Below are 22979 nucleotides of genomic sequence, written 5' to 3' on the forward strand. Positions count from 1 at the left end.
CATAAAACAAATTAAAAATGAAATACAAAGAGCTTCAACTCCCCCCCCCAAGAAGAACACTTAGAGAGAAAGCAAACTGGACAGCAACAGTAACTGCTGAATCTAGGTGGCATGAGTGGAACTCCAGTATTGCTTCAACTTCTTCATAAATCTGAATCATTGTCTAAGTTGAGAAAAAATAAGTAAAAATGACTTTAATATAAGATATAACTACATAGCAGCCAGGCTTACAGAAGTAACAAACAGACTTCTCGACCCAGATAGTCATATTTAAATAAGGTAACCAGGGTGTTTACTGCTAAAGAGCAGTTTTCAGGTGAATGGAAGGGCTCAAAGGAAACCTGAGATAGGAGTAGGAACTGCCAACAGGAGAGCTGCTGTAGAGAGAGGGCAGGGATCAGCCCTGGAGAAAATGAAGAGAGCAACATCACAAAGCTAGAGAATGTTGCACCTTGGTATCAGTTCAATCTTTGAGATCAGCAACTAAATTCTATTACTCTTTTCAACCTAACCCTTACCTCATGGTTTAATCTTAAAATCCTCTTTTGTACTTGAGACAAAAGTCATGCACAATGACAATTTATGTCATCAGTCCTCAGGGTCAAATATAGCCCATGGTTGTCCCCAAGTCTAAGGTCGAGTCCATACAAATTACTAGATTAATCATTTTCCTGTGAATTTGTAATGGTCAGTTGTGAAACCACCACTGGGATTTCTAAGTATGGTGACTTCAGGCATCTTAATAATGGAGCTGATTGACTACAGAATCAGAATCACATCAGTCACCAGGCCATCAGCTTTTATTAACACAAGGAAAAATGAATCAATTGAAAAAAGGTCAATTCAGCTGGGCCATGTAAACACTGTTAACCGCTTTTCTGGAATTACACCCTTGTCATCAGACAAGAAAATACACATACCCTGGTTACAGTAACAGAGGGGTTCCACTATAACTGCCCTCTTACATTTAAATGCTAAAGATTCAACACATGTCTAAGCCATTGCCAAGAGGTAGAAACTGTGGCTTCAGGCTCACAACCTCATTTCAGAGATACTTCTTACTTTCAAAACTTATTCAGAGTGGGTATGGAGATAGGAAAAAGTCTAATTTTGTCTTCCAAATCTAGTCTAGCAGTATGTCTGTAAGGAAACAGAAAAACAGTGAGCCATATAATTTTACTTACTAGCTAGACAAGTTCTATCTGATCTGTGAGTCAGTTTCTTCACTTATAAAACAGAAATAACATACCTATAAAACAGGGCTGACTTACCTGCTCTGTCTGCCATAAAGGACTGATATGGTAAAATGAATACCTTGAAAACTGTTTTCAAATAAAACAAATGAATTTTAAAATATCCTTTGTCTAGATTACATTTTAATTTGTTTTAGGACTATCCATATTCTATTGTACAACATGTAAGAGAAAAATTGGTAGAATTCTATTTTTACTACCTAGGTACCTAGTGAAAAACAGTTTAGACAAAATCATCTATCCAGAACTCTTGTCAAAAGCATCTACCTGAATCCTAGTGAAACAATTAGTCAAAAACAGATGTGGGGACTGGCATGGACTTTTCCAAAATGTCAATATAATAAAAGACAAAAAAAGAAAAAGAGGCAGTGAGTGATGCGTCCAATTTAGAAAAAAAAGGAAACAATCAAAAGACATGATGACCAGCTACAATTTGTGATCCCTAATGGGGGTCTTGGATCAAACAATAAACAAACATTAGCAAGAACACTGTAGGGACAATTGGGATAATTTGCTCTATATATTAGGTATTATTATTTTATCAACAATAAATTTCTTGAGTGTGGTAATAATATTATGGTTATGAAGGAAATGTCCTTGTTTTTAGGAGAAACATGCTGAAATATTTTAGGAAGAAACGTTATGCTGTTTGCTACTTATTTTCAAATGGTTCTGAAAAAAATCTCAAACTACGTAAAGAGAAAGCAAATATGATAAAATATTAACGACAGCTGTTCATTATTCTATTCTTTCAACTCTTCTGCACATCTGAAATTTTCAAAAGGCTAAGGTGGGGAAAAGTGGACACTGCATAAACAAAACAAAACACTGGCAAGTAATGAAAAAATTATATCAATTTTCCAATAATAAAAATATACTTTCATAAACCTAATTATCTAAACCAAAATAAATTCACCATGTTGTAACATTGAGGTTTATTATTTAAGAGCAGCACTAATCTTCCTGATACACAAAACAGATAAATTAAGTGGACTTAATTTAAAAGGTCTCACTGAAGAAATTCCTTTAAGAAAAAGCAGTATAATTTCCAAAAGCAGGATAGAAACAGACCAAATGTTATTATTGGAAAAGATCAGAGAAATTAACTCAAGTCCTTATAGATTAGCAAACTAGTATCCATATGTTTCTCAGGACATACAACTTTTTTTTTCAAAAGATAATTTAAAGTCAAATAGAACATGCACAGTTAACAGATGTGATGGCCCATACTTTACCATTGCCTTCAATTCAATCACTCCACAAGCAAGCAAAGTAAAACAACTAGAAACAATTAAGTGCAGTCTATGGAGAGAAAACATGATATTCTGCTCTAGAAATGCCATTAAAGTACTCCAGAGTAGGAATGCCAAAAAGGGGGGGGGAGGGGGAAGCACTAGGCTTGGATAACAGATGAAGATAAATTTAAGATGATGGTATAAGTCTGTGTGTGTGTGCATGCATGTATGTGTGTGTGCATGCATGTATGTATGTGTATGTGTGCTTGTGTGTGCATGTGTGTGCACACATGTGTGCATGGCAGGGGGGTGGGGTGGGGAGGGATCAGGCTTTCCTGTTCTGACACAAGGCTGGACAACTGCCCATCAATCACATAAGAAATCAGGAAGTATTCTCAGGAATGTCTTTTTATGGGTTCATTTGAATATTAACTACAAAAAGCATCACTGTAATATGAACTAATGATTTATGTTTATATAATCTCTTAAATAAATTCATGAAAAATTTAAATATCATGTTAATGTGGAGTTACATTCTCTGCTTTAAAACCTATTTACTGGTATAGATTTCCAATTACTATGTTTTCTTAGGAAATTTACAGTATTTCCTTTACTGGATAAGCTCTGTAATGGAGAAAAAATAAGATTAATTTAACTTTATGAACTATTTTTAACTTTTTATTTTTTGTTTTTATTTTTTTAAGATTTTACTTATTATTTAGAAGAGACAGAAATAGCGAGAGAGAGCATGAGGAGGAAGGAGAGAGAGAAGCACACTCGCCGCTAAGCAGGGAGCCCGACTCAGGGCTCGATTCCAGGACCCTGGGATCATGACTTGAGCTGAAGGTAGATGCTTAACCAACTGAGCCACCCAGGCACCCCCGAACTAACCTATTTTTAGCAGTCCTTCCCTTTTGTCCATAAATGGTAACAATGTGAATTGTATAGAAAAGAACAAACTTTATAAAATGTTATATCTTTATTTTCAAAATAGCATTTTATTTACCTTGTTAATGGACACTACCAAAGCTGGTTCCACTTTAGCTTCAATTTCTTCTGGAGTGTAAAAACAATAAAGTTTACCCCCTCTTAAAACACAATACAACCTTCTCCAACTAATCAGGCTTTCTTCCATTTGCTGAAAAAAAATTCAAGAAACCATCAACCTTAATCATTATTTATCATCATTAAATTCAACAAAATACTTCAATTATCAAAGTTACATTAGTTAAAAAAATTTTTAAATGTGATAGAGTTACCCATTAATTTAGTGTGCAATAAGTCAACAGTCCAAAATCAGAGTAAGTTAATATTACAGAAGAAAGGTTTGGAATTCTCAAAAGCATTAAGCAAAATGGAGGTAAAGATTACCACATAACTTTTACACACATAAAATCATAAATCAATGCAGTTTCAGAAATGCTAGTCTATTCAAAATTAGTGCTTTAAATTCCACAGCAATCCATCTAATGACTCAAAAAAATTATAAAAATAACTCAATACTCAAAATGTAATTTCCCCTTACTGTTCTCAGAACACTGGAAATGTTGACTACCCTGTAGGAATGCAAAATTTCTTTCCTCTTAATGGAATCTTTTTTTAAAAAGTTATTGATTCATTGAAGCCCATAATTAATTATTTACTGAATATAAATAACTCTGGTTATAAATAAATCAGGAGTAGGTGGCACAGAGGCAGCCCTGGAAGCCCAGAGGCCTAAACTGTGCCAAAAGCTGTCTGCCAGAAAGGCCCTTCTATGAAAGGTGTGGAGCAGTCGTCATCCGCTTCCACAAGGAGTCCTCCGCTGCTGACTATCCGGTTCCTGCGCTTATGAAGCAGAGGAACCTGGAGAGGTAGCTCCTTAGCCATCAAAACCGCATCAGACCCCATGCTTCCCCCCTTCTCACCCCCAACCCCATCACCCATCATTCTATGTCTAACATGGAGGAAACTGTCATTTAAAAGAAGACTTTAAAAAATACTTATTATCAGAAGGCAAAACAACTACCAGTATATTAAGATCTAGATTGTAGCTATAATTGTAGGATATTTAAAGTCCTCCAACCTGCTGATTAAGAAATCCTGCAAATGCATCCTCAGCCATACAAGCTGGCTGGGCGACTAGGCGGCAGCACATGTTGCCATATAAGGGAAGCCAAAATGAAGACTCCTCTATTTAAACAAGATAGAAAAAAAAAAAAAAAATCAAGTTACAAACATGTTTATTTAAGGTCATTATACATTTTTATGTTTTTTCTTTTTGCAATTTTTTTTGCTTTATATAAGAACGTTCATATGTAAAGGTTCATCCTACTCATATACAAGTGCCATAGTTAATGACAAAATCAAATATGAGAAAGTAGATAGGATAAGATGATATTAAACTGTTAGTTTATAAAATCTTTCCCTAGAATAGACATAGAACTTTTAGTTTCTTGATCTCTCATTTGATCTTAAAGTATTTAATCAATGGAAGTAGTTCAGGGCATATAAAGAAACTCATCTAATATAAAAAACATCTAATAAAATGATTTTCATACATCAAATTCTACTTTTTGCTCTGATTTTCATTATAATAGCTAGCTAAGTGATCCTCTAAATAAAACACTTCAGAGCACCATTTCATGATAATACTTTAATAAGCCTTTTGGCTCTTCTTCTTCCCCTTTCCTCACTGAACATTAGGAGAAGCCCTCCAACATGGGCATCTGCGCCAGGGGTTGTGGGGGGAGCTGTGGTGCGCCAGAGCAAGGTGCTACAGCAAGGCAGGATGGGGAGGGTGAGTAGGAGAGCTGCCAGGCACGAGGTGCCAGAGCCTGAATGGGCTGGGGAAGATGGATGACGTGGGGGAATCTTTCTTCAGGGAGTGGCCTGGCGTGGGGGGTCAAGGCCCAAGCAGAGTGAGGAGTGTCTACATGGTGTGGCTGCCCAATGCGAGGTATCAGAAGCCAAAGAGTAAGGAGAGTGCACACATTCGGCAGGTGACTCAGCCATGGGAGTCAGAGTCCGAGAGCTGTGAGGACACAATCCATACATTCAGTGACCCAGAACAGTGTGTCAGAGCCCGGTGACAAGGGCATCTGAGAACAGGCACTGGGCATGGGGTATCAGAGCACAGGCAGGCTGAGGGGTGTGTCCACATGGCGTTAAGGGAAAGGGCAGCCAGGCATGGGAACTGAAAGCCTGAGGACAGTAGGCCTATGTGGGCTGTGTAAGCCTCAGCAAGGTAAGGAGAGGCCACACAGGGCAAGGGACAGCCTAGAATGAGTGAGAGCTCCAGCAAGGAGGAGAGAGCATTCATCTGGGGGAGATCGAAAAATGGCTGCCTTTAGGAAGACTGATCAAAGAAAATGCGTTTTTAAAGGTAATAGAAGACGGTTTTCTCTCTGTCAGAAAAAGGAGTTACAAATGTGTAGAATGAACTCTGCACTGTTGGGATTAGAATTGGATGCACTGGTGTGGACTCACGGTTTCCAACATACAGAGATTACGAAATACAAGACCGCATATGTGCATATGTGTTGCTGTGCCCGCTGAGAGGGCCTGGGGAAAGCAGCACGGTAATGGTGGTGCTCTCATAGCAGGGAGTGTACCTAGAGCCCAGACCATGTCTTCTAAGTATTACTTCCATTAAAAAGAACTGGCATTCCTTGGAGAAATGACTGGTTCCAAGGCTGGGGGACAGGAAGTACCTGATGAGATTGAAATATCTTGTTATGCCATAAAGCAAGGAAACTACTCAATGAATGATGAGAACATTGTCAAAAAGACAACAGAACCCATCTTGAATGTGCTCCCTGTGGCCAAACTGGAGACAACCTGAACCTTAAAATAAGCAATATTAACCGATTTTGATGCACTGAATAAAATAGGAAAACATGAGTCCATATTGATATAAATAAATCAATGAGTAAATTGAAAGACTAATAAGAAATACACCTACATAGTTTCAAGACACTCCCCTCCTCCACACAAAATATGTATTAATTGCAAAGGGGAAACAAGAATAACTGTACAGTCGAGAAGGTGGGCAGACACCACACTAATCAAGTGATCAAAGTGAAAATCATTAGTAATGGGATGAATCGAAATTATATGCCATTTGACAGAATGCAATGAGAACTTAGCATCACTTCCGTGATATTTCTGCCAAAGATGCATATCCTCAATCTTATCCCAAGAAAACATCAGACAAACCCAAATTTAGGGACCTTCTACAAAATAACAGACGATGATGTTTAAAAATGTCAAGGTTATAAATGCCAAAAAAAAAAAAAAAAAAAAAAAAAACTGGTCCAGTTTGAAAGAAACTGAAAGAAGCATGATAATTAAATGCAACGCAGGATTCTGCACTGGATCCTTTTGTCATGAAAGACATTATTGGGACAATAAGCAACACTTTAATAGAGTCTGATGATTAAAGGTGGTAATGTATTAATATTCATTTCCTGACTTGGATAGTGGTAGTGATGTAGTCCATGTCCTATAGTAGGAAATACATACTAACATATTTGGGGCTAATGGAGAATCATGTAAACAACTTGCTCTCATGCATTTTCATGGGGGGGGGGAGATCTTGACATTTAACTTGTAATTTTTCTGTAAGTTTGCAATTGTTTAAAAAAGTTCTTTCGAAAAAACATTAAGATATTCCTTTAATGTAGTGTGTAGGTGGGCATGGAGCTTTCACATTTGCACAATTCTCTGTATTAGGGTATAAATAAAAACCCAATATATGGCCCTTTGCCCACACTCGACCACACAAAAATGATTTTCAAAGTTTTTACTGCATCCCTGTTGGTTGACTATAAAATGGCTAGCCATCGGCTTTTACTATTATTGACCCAAAAGTCTTAATAATTCTGGAAAATAAAACACTTTTAGGTAAAAATACAATTATATTATATATAGATGCCATGCCAAGGTTTGGTACATCAGTTATATGAAAAAGACCAGCCGAAATGAAGTATACAAAGTAAAACAAAAAAGTTTTTTTTTTTTTTTTAAAGATTTTATTTATTTATTTGAGAGAGAGAATGAGAGAGAGAGAGCATGAGAGGGGGGAGGGCCAGAGGGAGAAGCAGACTCCCCGCCGAGCAGGGAGCCCGATGCGGGACTCGATCCCAGGACTCCAGGATCATGACCTGAGCCGAAGGCAGTGGCTTAACCAACTGAGCCACCCAGGCGCCCCAAAACAAAAAAGTTTTTAACAACCAGCTTGCTCATCATTCTATTATAGAATGGAGCACAACAAATTGCCTGGGACTATTAAAATCTTTTTTATTAATACCTTGGTAAAGCTGCTATCTTTCAGAAATAAAGGGTTTGACCTGGGAGAAATAAATGCATAAATACAATAAAGGCAATGATTCTAAAACACAGACATAAATAAATAAATATGTGAGAATCTCTTTTCCTAAAATAGACAGGAAATGAAATAAAAATTGCATAAAAGCAGGCATCTAAGTAATACATCTGAAATCAACTTTGTGAGTTATGAATTTAAAGTTTGAAAGCAAATTTCTTTATATAGCAATCCCAGATTTATGAACGGCTTATGTTCTAAATATCTGTAAGCTAGTTGTATTTAAGTTAAGATGCACTTTCTAAAAAAATAGAATCATAAATGATGATTAGTTTTTCAGATGAGTTCATAAAGTTTCTCCAATCAATAATGTATCTGGAACCTAAATACCATATCTAACAATGGGCTTCTCTGGTAAAATAAGTTTAGATTTCATAGCATGCAGAGAAAAATAATTTCTTTCTGATTACAGTCCTTAAAAAGGGATATTGGATGTAGAAATCCTTTTTCTACAGACTCCTTGCCACATACTCTGCAATCACCTGTCCCTTTTAACCTAGGTTTCTTTACAGCTCAGGACCCCTGTGGAATGAAGTGTAGAGTCACAGCTGCTTCTCTTGACTTCTGACAAGAAATATGGCATCTAGGCTAGTCACTTCAGCTATCTGAGTATCAAGTCTTCATTTTTAAAAATACTACCTTCTTAGGTAGGAGGGTTGTTGTGAAAATCAAGTAAGATAAAGTATAAATGGCATCTATCATTGTGTCTGGCACACAGTAGCTGCTTCTCATAATTTCATATCCAGGGCAGTCTCACTCTCAAAACTACACCCTTTCCATTTTCAGAGCTGTCTCCGTCCTTGTGCAACATATCTAATCAAAATACTTAATTCTTCTTTTCTAACCAAGGGCGGCATTAGGACAAGATGAAACAGGAAGTGAAAAAGCAATTTGACTTTTCACTACTTAAAGATTTTATCTAATTCATTTGTAGTTTCAAATGGGGAACAAAATGGTGTTTAAAAATGACAGCAACAACAAAAACAAAACACAGGCAAGGGAAAGAATCCAGATAACATCTCAGTTCCGTGTGAGTCAATCTTCACAATGTGGTTTCATTGTTTTATAAAAAGCATAAAAATTTCTTGATGACAAAGATATCATTTTAGCTTTTCCTTTCAATTATCAAGAATAATAAAACTGAGTTATAAATTTTTTAAATTCTAGTATTTCCTCTTGATTTTATAGACATATTTAGGAAAACCCACTGTATTAACGTAGATTTATATTAATGAATAAATTTGAGGATGGCTTTTTGCTGTATAAAATTGTTTCCTTTAAATTACAATATTTCTTATTTTTCAAAATATGACTGATTTCCAGGATTTTAATTTACCCACACTCCTAGGAATATACATATGTATTACATAAAGAGTTAGACACATACGTTACTATTTCTTAAAATTTTTTCTGTGGAGGCTACAAGTTCCAAAGTCAACAGTTTTTGGGTGTTATTATTTTAGGCATAGGTCTTCTCACAATCTTTAATATGTTAGTCTGGATTGTGTTTCTCTAAAACAGAGTCATACCAAACAGTTCCCATGCTGATCTACCCATGAGCATTTTATTAAATAAGAATCTAATACTATCTTACAAAACACTGAAGACAACTGAGGAATCACTGCTAAATTAATGCTTCCTTTATGAATTGTATTCCTTTCCACAACTTTTCAGACGATCTGGTTGAAAGAATGGACCCTTTCATCATCAATTCCATTATTCACACATCGATAGTATTTTGAGTCTTTAGGTGCTTTAGCAGTCATCATCCCTGACCAGAAAGCATAGCAGAAAGAGCACAGCCTGTCCTGGATTATTTAAAGTCTGGCTCACCCACTTCCTAGCTACATGATCTAGCATGTTATTTTCTCTAGGCTGCAATTCACCCATCTGTAAAATGTAAATGACAATAAAATGAGGAACTTGTGAAGGTCACAGAGCTAGCCAGTGGTAGAACTAGAATAGGAGTCCAAGGCTGATGGCTCCACAGTCCAGACTATTAATCACTTCATTGTAACATTTCTTTATAGATATATCTCACAGATACTAGGAATGAAAACTGCTACAAAGTATTTATTTATTTACATTTATTGTGGTAAGAACACCTAACAGGAGATCTATCCTCTTACCAGATTTTTAAGTGCACAATATAGTACTGTTAACAATAGTGCATTGTGCAGATCTCTAGAACTTATCCACCTTGCATACCTAAAATTTCATACCCGTTATTTAGCAACTCCTTCTTTCCCCTGGCAACTGCAATTCTATGCCTGCTTCTTTGAATCTATTTTAGTTACCTCATATAAGTGGAATCAGGCAGTATTTGTCCTTCTGTAACTATTTCAGTTAGCATGATGTCCTCAAGGTGCATTCATGTTGCCACATATGGCAGAATTTTTTTCCTTTTTAAGGCTGAATAATATTTCACAGAACAGTGTCTGACGCATAATAGACACTCAACATATGATGGTAATTTTGATAATTCGCGGAGAACTGACACAAATGAAATGACAATAAACTCCATCTGCCAGATTTTCTGATGAAACTGATAATGCTAATACTATTACGGACTTCAAGTTTTGGGTGATGGAAGTCTAGATTGTTCAGACCAAACTTCCCACTGAAAACTACTGAAAATGCTGAATCAATATATTTAAAATTTTTTCCCAGAGCAACAAAGAGGTAACAAGACTATAAGAAATTACCAGTACAAATTTGATAGATAAGAACCAGTGAGTTAAGTGAGCACAGAAGCTGTGTTTGTCCTGAGAGCATTTGCCAATCCCAGCAAGTCTGAATTTATGATTTAATGATCCTGCAAGATGAGGAAGCAGAAATCAAAGTCTAGGACCTGAACAATGTAACTAGTTTAATGGGAGATCCTCCTCATGCTAGGCTGATATCCCGAAGGAATCACCAACAGGGTAGTGGTGAACTAGAAATAATCCAAGCCCAGGATTCTTAATGCCTAGAGGCAGGGGGATAGGAGGGGTTCAAGAGAAACTCAGACATGATCTTTGGATAAAGCGGGCCTAGATTGATAGTCCCCCCCCCCAGGTGCCTGCCAGAAGCAAACAGAAACATTAAGCATCAATTTATTCCTGTATGTAAACTTTTGATTATGATAACAAGTATATGAAGACATTCAAGGAATTGAAACATCATGAGAACCACTAGAAAAAGACAACAGAAATAGACCCAGAAAGACATTATATATCTGAATTATTAGTCATAGACTATAAAAGAGCCTTTTTACTAAAAACCTAAAAGATAACATTGACAATGCATGCAGGAAATACAAAGTTCCAGAGCAAATCTGAAAAAGTCAAATAGAACTTCCAGAGCCAAGAAATATAAGAACAGAGATGAAGAACTCTTGGGCGGCTGGGTGATAGACATTGGGGAGTGTATGTGCTATGGTGAGCGCTGTGAATTCTGTAAGACTGTTGAATCACAGATCTGTACCTCTGAAACAAATAATACAGTATATGTTAAAAAAAAAAAAAAAGAAGAAAATAGCAGGAGGGGAAGAATGAAGGGGGGGAAATCGGAAGGGGAGATGAACCATGAGAGACGATGGACTCTGAAAAACAAACTGAGGGTTCTAGAGGGGAGGAGCGTGGGAGGATGGGTTAGCCTGGTGATGGGTATTAAAGAGGGCACGTTCTGCATGGAGCACTGGGTGTTATACACAAACAATGAATCATGGAACACTACATCAAAAACTAATGATGTAATGTATGGTGATTAACATAACATAAAAAAAAGAAATGAAGAACTCTTGGTATATAGGTTTAACAGCACATCAGATGGAGCTGCAGAGAGAATAAAGGAAATAGAACATAGTTCATAAAGCAATCCAGAAAAGCATTAAAGACAGACAAAAAGATGAAAAATACATCATAAACGGTAAGAAACATAGAGGATAAAGCCAGAAAGACGGACACAGGTTTAACAGGAATGCTAGGAGAAAAGTAAGAGAATGGAACAGAGGCTCTCTGAGTAGAAAAGTGAGATTTTTGTTCAGAACTAATGAAAGACACCAATCAGTAATTTTAAGAAGTTAAAGGAGTTCCAAAAGCAGCATAAATGAAATTATATTCTACACCTATATCATAATGAAACTTCAGAAAACCAAAGACAAAGAGAAAATAAAGTTACCTTCCCGGAAGTGACACACTGACAAATGATTTTCAATAGCTAGTAAAAGAAGCCAGAAGAGAGTGCAATTATATCTTTAATATTCAAAAAGAAAAAAATTGAAACTGCCAAAATCCTATATCCTATAAAAGATACCTTTCAAGAATGAATCAAAATAGAGTCATCTTCAGACAAACACAAGAACAAAGTAGTATGGTACCAGTGGAACACACTAAATGAAATTCTAAGGATTATACTTCGAGCATAAGGAAAGTAATCCCAAATGTGAGATATAAGGTACAAATAGTACACAGAAACTTATAGGTAAATCTTAGTAAATATAAAATGTATAAAACATCTTGTGAACTTTAAAAATCAAATAGAATTATAATATATAACAATAGCACACCGGTCAGAGAAATGGAGTTTAACTGTTCGAAAGTCCTTGCATTGTCTAAGAAAACAGTAAAACCATCTTTTAATTTTAGACTTTAATAAGTATGATTAATGACATTTCTAGAAGTAATTTCTGAAAGATGAGAAAAAGAATTATAACTTTACTTAGAACAAGGAAAAAGTGAAATGATAAAATTATCCATCCTTAAAAAGGCAAGAAAGAACAGAAAAACACATGATATGTGTAAGATCAATAGCAAACACAGGATATAAAGGGAGATTTAAGCCCAAATATTTAAGATCATATAATATGGCTTATAAACTATTTGGTATTAAATGTAAAATGACTAAATTCTCCATTAAAAAACACAAAGATTGTCAAATTGGATAAAAATTAAAATCCAGTATATAATCCTGTTTGAAGAGGCATATCTACAATATAAAAATAAGCACAGTTCAAGGTAAAAGAGTGGAAGAAAATGCACAATTTAAAAATTGTGCATCAGGGGCTCCTGGGTGGTTCAGTCAGTTACGTGTCCAACTCTTGATCTCAGAGTTGAGTTCAAGTCTCACATTGGGCTCCAGTGTGGCGTCCCCTTAAAAAAACATTGTGTGCATCAAATAGCAAAGGCTCAAATAATATAAAGCAAAAATAGATGTAACTGTGGGAACTAGAAAAATCTACAATCACAGCAGATTTTATCACACCTCTCATAGTAATACAGAGTATATAGTCTACAATAATTACTTCTAACAAATAATTAGAATATATAAAACAGACAGCTGAATAAAAACACCGACAAGCCTACTGCAAGAATGATAATAAAAAGACAAGAGAACATACAAAAAGCCAGTATCAAATAGAAAGGAGGAACATCACTATAGATGCTGGGGAAATTCAATAAAACTATCATTAAGAAGTTAATGCTTATGAACCTCAAATTTTATTTTATTTAATTATTGTTTTATTTTTTGAGAGAGCATGCACGTGTGCAAGTGGTGGGGGGGGAGGGGGAGAGGGAGAGGGAGAGGGAGAGAGAGAATCTTAAGTAGGCTCCACTCTCAGCAAGGAGCCCAACACGGGTACAATCTCACAACCCTGAGATGACCTGAGCCGAAATCAAGAGTTGGATGCTTAACCGACTGAGCCACCCAGGTGCCCCAATGAACCTCAAATTTTAGATAAAATAGACGCATATATATATATATATATATATATATATAACTTACTAAACCTGACTCAAGAAAGAGTAAACCTAAAGAACCCTATAACTATTAAAAATAATTGAATAGTGATATAGTGATATAACCATACAATGAAATACTATAAGCAATATAATACTGAAAGAACAAAAACCAAGTTGCTAAGAAGACATAATGTGATTTTATCCATATAAAGTTCAAACCAGATAAAACTAAATTGTATTATTTAGAGAAGCACACATAGGTGGTAAAACCAAAAATAAATGCAAGGAAGTGAATACCATAAAAACTGGGATACATTTACACCTAGAATAATTAAGAAGTAATGTTGGCAATGTTCTTTCTTCACATGAAGGTAGTTATGCATATATTCATCTCATAATTATTTGTTACACTGTACATTTATGTTTTAAGGACGTTTCTGTATTTTTAATGTAATTTTTAGTGCAAAATCTAAAAAATATTGTTGTAAAATCATCTATTTCATCAGTATGGAGTCACCCATCTTTACAACAATAAGTATAAGTAAGGTTGTACCTAATTTTATATATTCTGCTTCAGAAAATGGACAAGAATAACCCAAATTATATTTCTAAACTACTTTGCCATCACCACTCTGTATTTTTCCTCATAGGTAAAATAATCTGGGAGAATGGACAATACTCTTGCTAAATTTTACAAATCTTTCTAATCACTTAGCTCCCTTCTTCAACTTGTTATATTATTTTTTTAGATAAACTACAACTACCAGTATCATCCAGAGAGAAAAGAGTTCAGATTAATTCAGCCCTACCTTCTCCTATATTCTCTGTTTCTACCAACAGGAGGGTTGGCTTCCTCAATTTCAACTTCAAAAATAAGACAGGTCTTTGATTGCCAACTAGAAGGGTGGTAAAGAAATCAATTTCAAGTCAAAGACAAAGATTCAGAATACACAAAACCTTTCTATCCTCACTAAGCTAGCCTCACAAACAAACCTCTGGCAAATGGCATGGAAAAAGGAAAACAATTTTTTTTTTCTCTTTAGGGGAAAAGGGATAGACATATTAGAAAGAACCCACAGATAAACGCATGCCTATGTTATTTAAGCCAACATCTGCTTCAGAGGAGCATATTAAAATTAGAAATTATTACTGTCACCACATTATCTATTAACACAACATATGTAATAAGTAAAATATAGACTATACTCACCATTTCCATTAATAGACAGATTATGGGTCTTGAAGCTATCCTCAGCACTTTCCAAGGTCAGAGTAGCATGAGCCAGCAAATTATACTTTGCACCACTAGTAATAGGGACAAATAAGACATACTTTGAGTATTTTAGTATATTTTCTACTACATAAAATATTTAGATGTTCAATAACAGAAAATAAACAACCTGATTAAAAAACAGGCTAAGGTCTTTAATAGACATTTCTCGAAAGAAGATCTACAAATGGCCAATAAAAACATGAAAAATGCTCAAGATCACGAATCATTAGAAAATGCAAATCAAAACCACAATTTGTGGGGCGCCTGGGTGGCTCAGTCAGTTGAATATCTGACTCTCAGTTTCAGCTCAGGTCATTATCTCGGGGTTGTTAGATTGAGCCCCGCATCCAGCTCTGTGTTCAGCACAAAGTCTGCTTGAGATTCTCTGGCTCTCCCTCTGCCCCGCCCCATGTTACATGCAAGTGCGTGTGCTCTTTCTCTCTCTCTCAAATAAATAAATATTTTAATATTAAAATAAAAAATACAATAAGACACCACTTCACATCCATTAGGATAGCTTTTATTAAAAAAAAAACCAAACAGAAAATAATTGTTGGCTAGGATACGGACAAATTGGAACCTTTGTGCATTGCTGATGAAAAAGTAAAATGCTGCAGCCACTATGGAAAATGTATACTGGTTCCTCAAAAAATTAGAAATAGAATTACCATATGATTCAGCAATTCCACTTCTGGGTATATACCCAGAAGAATTTAAAGTAGTGACTCAATTGGATATGTGTACACACCTGTATAAATAGCAGCATTACTCACAATAGCCAAACAGTAGAAGAAGGTCAACTGTCCATTCAAAGGATGAAAGGATAAATAGTGGTACATACATACAATGGAATATTATTCAGCCTTAAAAGGGAAGGAAATTCTGACACATGCTACAACATGAATTAACCTTAAAGACCTTACACTAAATGAAATAAGCCAATCACGAAAGGACAAATACTGCTTGATTCCACATGTAAAGTCCCTGGAGTGGTCTAATTCATAGAAACAAAAAGTCGATTTGGAGAGGGGAACAGAGTGTTATTTTTTATTGGGTATAGAATTTCAGCTTGGGAAGATTAAGAAGTTCTGGGGATGGATGATGGGGATGGTTGCACAACACTAGTGGTGAATGTACTTAATGCCATTGAACTATACACTTAAAAATGGTTAAAATGGTAAATTTTATATTATATATTTAACCATAATAAAAAATGAAGAAAAGCCACATTTAGATGTTATAGATGACAGATTATAAACATAAATGAATTATCAACTTAGTATGTTTATCTCTTTATGCTATTTTATCGTAAGAAAATCTGCAAGTTATTTGGTTTAACTCACAAATGTTTCTCTGAAAGATCTCCATTCATTCAAAAATATTAACTGAACACCTAAAATGTGCCAAGTCCTATGCAAGGTGATGGGCATTTTGGTAAACAAGACTCAGTATTATATTCTGATGCAAGGGGGAGGGGGAAAAAAGTAAGCAGAGGGATAAATAAAATAATGGCATTTGTAAGTTATAATGCAACCTTTTCTATAAAACAAAGGGGATAAGAAAACTGAGGACCTGTTAAGCAGGGGAAACAGGAAAGGACTCTCTAAGGGGTAATGGTGATGATCTCATAAGAGGATGGAACCAAGCAAAGAATGCGGGAAAACATTCCAAGCAGAGAGGACTGAAAGAAGAGCAGTGTGGCTAGAGCATAGGGAGCAAGTGGGAACCGCCACCTTAGGACACAAGGTCAAAGATAATGGCAGGGATTAGATCCCTCGGACTTTGCTGGGAGCTTTGGAGAAGAGTGGATTTGATTCCAAGTGTAACAGGAAGTCATTGGAGAAAGTTAATAAGAAGATAGTGATGGGATCTGATTCATATTTACTTCCTGGGAGTAAGAATGAATCTTCTTCTGATTTACCAACTTCAAAGATTTGGGGTTTTCATCCATCATATGGGAAAATGGAGGACGTCATTACTAATTCCACTTTTTTTCATGATAGTCCCCTTTATGCTACTTGGGTTAAAATAGCACTCTTGCCAAAGTATCTAAAAATTCTGATGCTAAATTTAATATCCTGGTACTTTGTGGTGATAAAAAGTGAATTTTCATTCAATAATAATTCTATTTTCTGTGCTAGTAATCTTAATTTTATTTCAAGACTTTTTCTTGGTTTTATTATTTATTTTCCAAATTAGTAAGACCTCAACATCCAAAACATCAGAAAGCATGTTAAAATGAGACAGACAGACAGACAGTAATATAGACAAACTTTGGAGAAGAGAGAAGTATGGTGGGAATTTTTATTAATTGTGCCAAGTGATATGTTTCATAAACTTTCTTTTCCTCATACTAAATCCTTAATAGAATCTCTACTACAAAGAAAAAGTATGTATACATGTAGTAGGTGTGTAATGCATACTTCACAGAACGTTACTCCCTTGGAGAACACCTGTTGGTTTGTTTTCTTCTCCAGTTTTATTGAGAAATAATGGAAATACTTTATAAGTACAGCATGATGGTCTGATTTACCTTGGTTTTTAATATATAACCACCATAGACTAGAGAGATCTCTCAATACCCAATGTCTTTTGTCACTGTTTATATAGGGAAATTTATGTTTCTGTCTCTAAAACTCAGCAAGAATTTAACAAGGTGATGCATGACTAAAATTTCAAGCTACAGTCTGAATAAAATTGGTATAATGTCAACTACTATGCAGACTTCTGGAAAAATTCACTAAGCACCAACAAATCTCCACTGTTGCAAGAACTAAAAGGCACCAGCCTCGCACTCAGTGTGGGCCATTCTCTGCTACTACTCACTTATCCTGGGTTTCTATAGTACCTTCCATAGTTAGCTCCTACTTTTCCCTAGCGTTACACAATGAGTCCCCCCACAAAAGCTGAGAAAGTATGAATGAAAACTATGGAGAAAAAAGTCAAAGCAATTGAGAACAGCAGTTACAATGGAAGAGCAAATATGAATACATACAAAGTGCCTACTAATAATCACTAACTGTCTGGTGATCAGGGCCCAATATGTTAAGCATTATCTCAACATGATAATTTGTCCCTGACATATAAGTTTTACAGAACTACATTATAATTTCTCCCACTCAGAATAAAGGGGATTAGACTCCCTACTGGCATTTTAATGCAGCATGTTATCTTCAGGAACAGCTGATTGTCAATAAGCAGGGAAGTGGTGCGAGAGAAAGATGCTAGATGTGTGTGACAAACCACAAGCCTGGTGTGGCTGGAGTACGATGAAGGAGAAGGAGAGATGTCCCAAAGGTAAGTAGGGGGCAGACACTGTACATGGCAGTGCTTTGTGGGGCATACTAAGGACACTGGATTTTCTTCTGAGTGAGATGGGAATAAATGGTAGGTTGTGAGCAGAGGCATGTACTATGATGTGACTTGTATTTCTAAATGATCCCTCTGTCTGCCATGTGCAGAACAGACAACAGGGGCCAAGAGTGAAAATGGACACCAACTAGAAAGCTTCTGTAGTTGACCTGACTGGAGGTCAAAAAAGCTGATGCAGGACTGGAATAGGGTGTTAGCTGGTGAGCTGGTGAGAAGTGGCAAGATTCTTGATCTATTCTTAAAGTCGACCCAATGTGGACATGGGAGGTGAAAAAGAAAAGAGCTGAAAACAACTCCAAAGCTTTTGGCCTGAGCAACCAGAAAAATGGAATTGTTATTACACTGCAGTAAGGCTGACTAAGAGAAGAATAGATATGGGAAATATGAATTTAGTTGTGGATGAGTCAAGTTTAAAATTGTTTTAGATATCTAGATGGGTTGTAGGGTAGGCAGCTGGACATATCAATCTGGAGTTAGGAGAAAAAAACATGGAAGAATTAAATTTGGGAGTTACCAGTAAATAAAATGAAATTTAATTAAAGTTAGAAAGTCAAGTGAAGTCCAAGGACTGAAAAATGAGACACACTTCATCATTTCAGATCAAGATGAAGAGCAATGAACAATGGAGGCAGGTGAGGAACAGTCAGAGGTAGAAGAAAAAACAGGGAAGTGGATCCTAGAAGGCAAGTTAACAGAAATTGTCCAAGAGAGAGTAAGAAGAGAGGAAGTAGAGGTAGGGAATATAGAAAACTTTTCTGTAAAGGGTAGCTGTCAAATGGGGCAGTACAAATGGGAGATATTTCAGCATGCATTGTGTTGGTAGCAATGATGCAGTAAAAAAAATTGATGATGTAGAGGAGTGGGGGACATGCGCAGGAGCTTACTTCTGAGTAGTTCAGAAAATGGGATCCAGTGCACAAGAAGGTGGCCTTAGATGAGGCAGAGTTCCCAAAGAGGGAAAGCAGCAAATAAAGATACAGATGCAGACAGACTGACAGATTTGGCAGAAGGAAGATATGCATGTTCTCTCCTGACTGCTTCAGTAGTATTAGTGATAGGTGAAACAAAGTCATCAGCTTTGAATAAAGAGTAGAGAGGAGGGGGAATCGGAGTCTTCAGAGGAGACAGTAATATGATGTGACATGCTTTCCCTGAAGAGAGGTAAAATGTAAGGCTATGGAAACTTAGTAGGATTGCTGTCACATTGAGAACTCACTTAAGGTTAGTGATCATGGGTCTAAAGGGAGACCAGTCATTATGACTGTTTTTCTCCAGCTTCCTCATCTATTTCTCATGAGTGCAGGTGCAGAGGAACTCAAAGGAGGATTTAACCAAGGTTGGAGTTTTTTCCAAGGTAGGTATGACATGAGAAAAATGCTAAGAAAGAATAAAGTGATAAATCATGGAGTCCAGGCTAATTTCGAGTCAGAGTACTGAAGGGAGCAAGCTGGAAATGTGGGAGGTGGTAGATAGAGTGGGATACTTGCTATAAAGATGGTAGAGGGTGTGAAATTATTCATAACAACAAAGTCTAGGGCACAATAATAGGGTGGAGGACTGAAATAGGCAGAAGGACAAGATCACTGGAGGCAGGGGGTCACAAAACTGATAGGTCAAGGTATTAGATGGATAGACTACATGTTTTTCTAAGCCATCAAGAAAAATATCTGAAATAGTGGGAGGCCGGGAGAGGGAGAGAAAGAGAATGAAGATACTTTTTATTTTTCGGAGTGACACTGTAATTTATTCTTACTAACCACTAAAAACATTTGACTATTCTTCACTTCAGGAATAGCATCATTTCAATACATAATATAATATAAAATACTGCTATTAGTGTGCACAGGACGCAGCTAGTTATAGGCTGTGCATTTGCACCAAGTGCACTGGGGAGGTGGCATGTTCAGAAAGCAACTTGTGTGGCAGAACAGGCTAAAATTATGTGATAAGCGAGGTATATGTTCGAATTTTTTTTCAGACCTTAAGAAATAATTGTGTAAGACTGATGAATCACAGACCTGTACCTCTGAAACAAATAATACATTATATGTTAAAAAAAAAAAAAAAGAAGATAGTAGGAAGGGAAAAATGAAGGGGGGAAATCAGAAGGGGAGATGAACCATGAGAGACTAAAGAAATAATTGTGACTAAGACATCTTTTCCTCAGCTACTTTCAGGTAAACACGGAGCATATTTGCCTCTATTTTCAATAAATAACACATCTGAAAATAACAATCTGAAGAAAGTTATTGATAACTTCTAAGAATGGTTAAATAAACTATGATAGAGCCAAATGATAGATAATGTGGTCATTAAAATGATTATGTAACGACTCTAATAACTCCAGAAAAAAAGCTGAATGTGTAGATAACTATGAATATCTAACTATCCCCCCAAGCTAGGTACTTAAAAACCTGAAAAAAAAATCAGTCCATATATAAAAAGTATTTGAATTAGAATGAAGTATGAATAACTGTTTTTTTCTCTTCTAGATTCTATTTGATAATTTTTGTAATCAAATAATGTGGTGAAGCAGTAGTATGATGGAACTCTCCCGTAAAAATCAGAGACAGGTAACGCATTATAATACCACATATGTACAGTCTAAGGCATTTTGACAAGCAATATCTTTTTAAAGATTCACAATAACTACTTGAGGTAAGCAGAGCAGATAGTTTGGTCCATGTTTTCAGAGGAAGAAACTGAAGTTCAGAGAATATAATTGACTTGCCTCTGCTAGGCAAGTAGTATATTGGAAAGAAAGCCCCACTATACTTACTACCTTTATACTTCATTAAGAAATAGTTTAAAATTGGGGCGCCTGGGTGGCTCAGTTGGTTAAGCAACTGCCTTCGGCTCAGGTCATGATCCTGGAGTCCCGGGATCGAGTCCCGCATCGGGCTCCCTGCTCGGCAGGGAGTCTGCTTCTCCCTCTGACCCTCCTCCCTCTCGTGCTCTCTGTCTCTCATTCTCTCTCTCTCAAAATAAATAAATAAAATTAAAAAAAAAAAAAAAAAAAAAAAAAAAAAAAGAAATAGTTTAAAATTATGGTACTTTTTTCTGTTAAAACAGATACAAGGGACCATATTTTACCACTGCAAGAATTTTGAGTTCAGGGAGCATGACTTATTAACCTTGGAATCCAATGTGCCATATGATATAACTGCTGAATAATCCTTTCTAAGATGATTAAATGAATGAATAATGAAATTACACCCAATGGCTGAGGAGCTCCTTAGTTACGTGTGAACTCTGCATCATCTTTCACACAATCAAAACAGTAACTTCATTGTCCTCAAAACATAAATAATCCATTTATGCTGGACAAGTATTAAGATACTTGTTTTATAACTTCAGTCTAATTTAAAATGCAGTATAGTGGCTTATTTTTTTAAAAAAATTAATATACCTTTTTTGTCTAATAATCACTCTCAATTTTACCAGTTTTCTTGAAATGATTGTTTAAAATGATGTATACTTACACAGTGATGAATAATGTACTAAATAAATAGTTCTCAAGAAGCATAAAATAGGGAACTCAGCTATTAGAGACACTGGAAAAATCTGACTAAAGGAATTTCAGTAAGTGAAATTCCACGAATAAAATGAATAAAGGAATCACATCAGGGAGCAAGCTAAAAATTACCAAAAATGTTCACTGTCTTCTTTTGGATCAAACAATACTTTATGATGATATTTCAAGTTACTTCATTTTTAAACCATGACTAATTACAATGCCAATGCTTCCAAAACCAACAATGATCTCACTTTTAAAACATTCTTGTCAGGATAACATTTTCTTACTAAAACATTACACTCATTCCTTTTAGCCAACCCTAATATTGAGTTCCCAACAGTTTAATCAGCTACATTTTTTTAATCAAATAGGCCAATTGTTATAACATTGTGTGGGGGGGGTGGATATTGGTCCAAAAATGTTATGAAAAAATAAATGACTACTTTAAATGGTAGTCTAAAAAACGCACTCTTTTGTCAGAAAGAACAGCTATATTTGGTCACATGCCATATTACTAGAGAAGATATATACAGCCCAAGTTTGATCTGTTATGACCATTTTGGTTGAAAATTAAAAGCTGTATTGGGAATCTTCTCATTGAACTAGATCACTATTAAAGAAACAAAACTGATCCCCTTATGCATTCTGATCACTAGTGCTATTCTCAGACTCCTATCATGGTGCTGCAGCAGTCAGTTAAGGAATTACTAGTTAAGAGTCGTCCTGGGCTATGAATTTAACCTAGAATATGCTGAATTCACACCTGAAGCTCAGCAGAATATAGGTATTAGCAGAACATGATTCAGTGAAATGTAAAAGATTTTACTCTTCCTTTGACCAACTTTAATTGGTATAAATAAGCAAATGACAGGCAAGTTGCATGGGGAATGTTCATAAAGAAAATTAGTGTTTGGATTCAGGTATAAACCAAGTAGAATAACAAATCTAAATAGAATGAACACTTCAAGACAAATAAGTCAGTTGTTATTTAAAAGAACTTAATACTGGGGTGCCTGGGTGGCTCAGTTGGTTAAGCATCTGCCTTTGGCTCAAGTCATGATCCCAGGGTCCTAGGATGGAACCCCCACATCAGGCTCCCTGCTCAGCGGGGAGTCTGCTTCTCCCTTTGGCCCTCTCCCCCACTCCCCGCTAGTGCTCTCTCTCTCTCACTCTCAAATATCTAAAAAAAAAAAAAAAAAAAAAAAAGGAACTTAATACCAACAATATTATGCTCAAAAATT

The 22979-nt window shown here is 35.9% G+C and overlaps 1 protein-coding gene across 1 annotated transcript in view; it reads right to left on the reverse strand.

Annotated features, from left to right (window-relative positions):
- The window catches only part of RTKN2 (rhotekin 2), a 74031-nt gene that overhangs the window by 15467 nt on the left and 35585 nt on the right, over window positions 1-22979 (reverse strand). Inside the window, exons 7-9 of the mRNA XM_021699980.1 lie at window positions 14787-14881; window positions 4554-4660; window positions 3495-3626 (exon numbers count right to left, since the gene is read on the reverse strand). Coding sequence (XP_021555655.1) covers window positions 3495-3626; window positions 4554-4660; window positions 14787-14881 — 334 coding nt within the window. The remainder of the gene's footprint in view (window positions 1-3494; window positions 3627-4553; window positions 4661-14786; window positions 14882-22979) is intronic.

This window comes from Neomonachus schauinslandi, chromosome 6 (genome assembly GCF_002201575.2).
Source record: "Neomonachus schauinslandi chromosome 6, ASM220157v2, whole genome shotgun sequence".
NCBI lineage: Eukaryota > Metazoa > Chordata > Mammalia > Carnivora > Phocidae > Neomonachus > Neomonachus schauinslandi.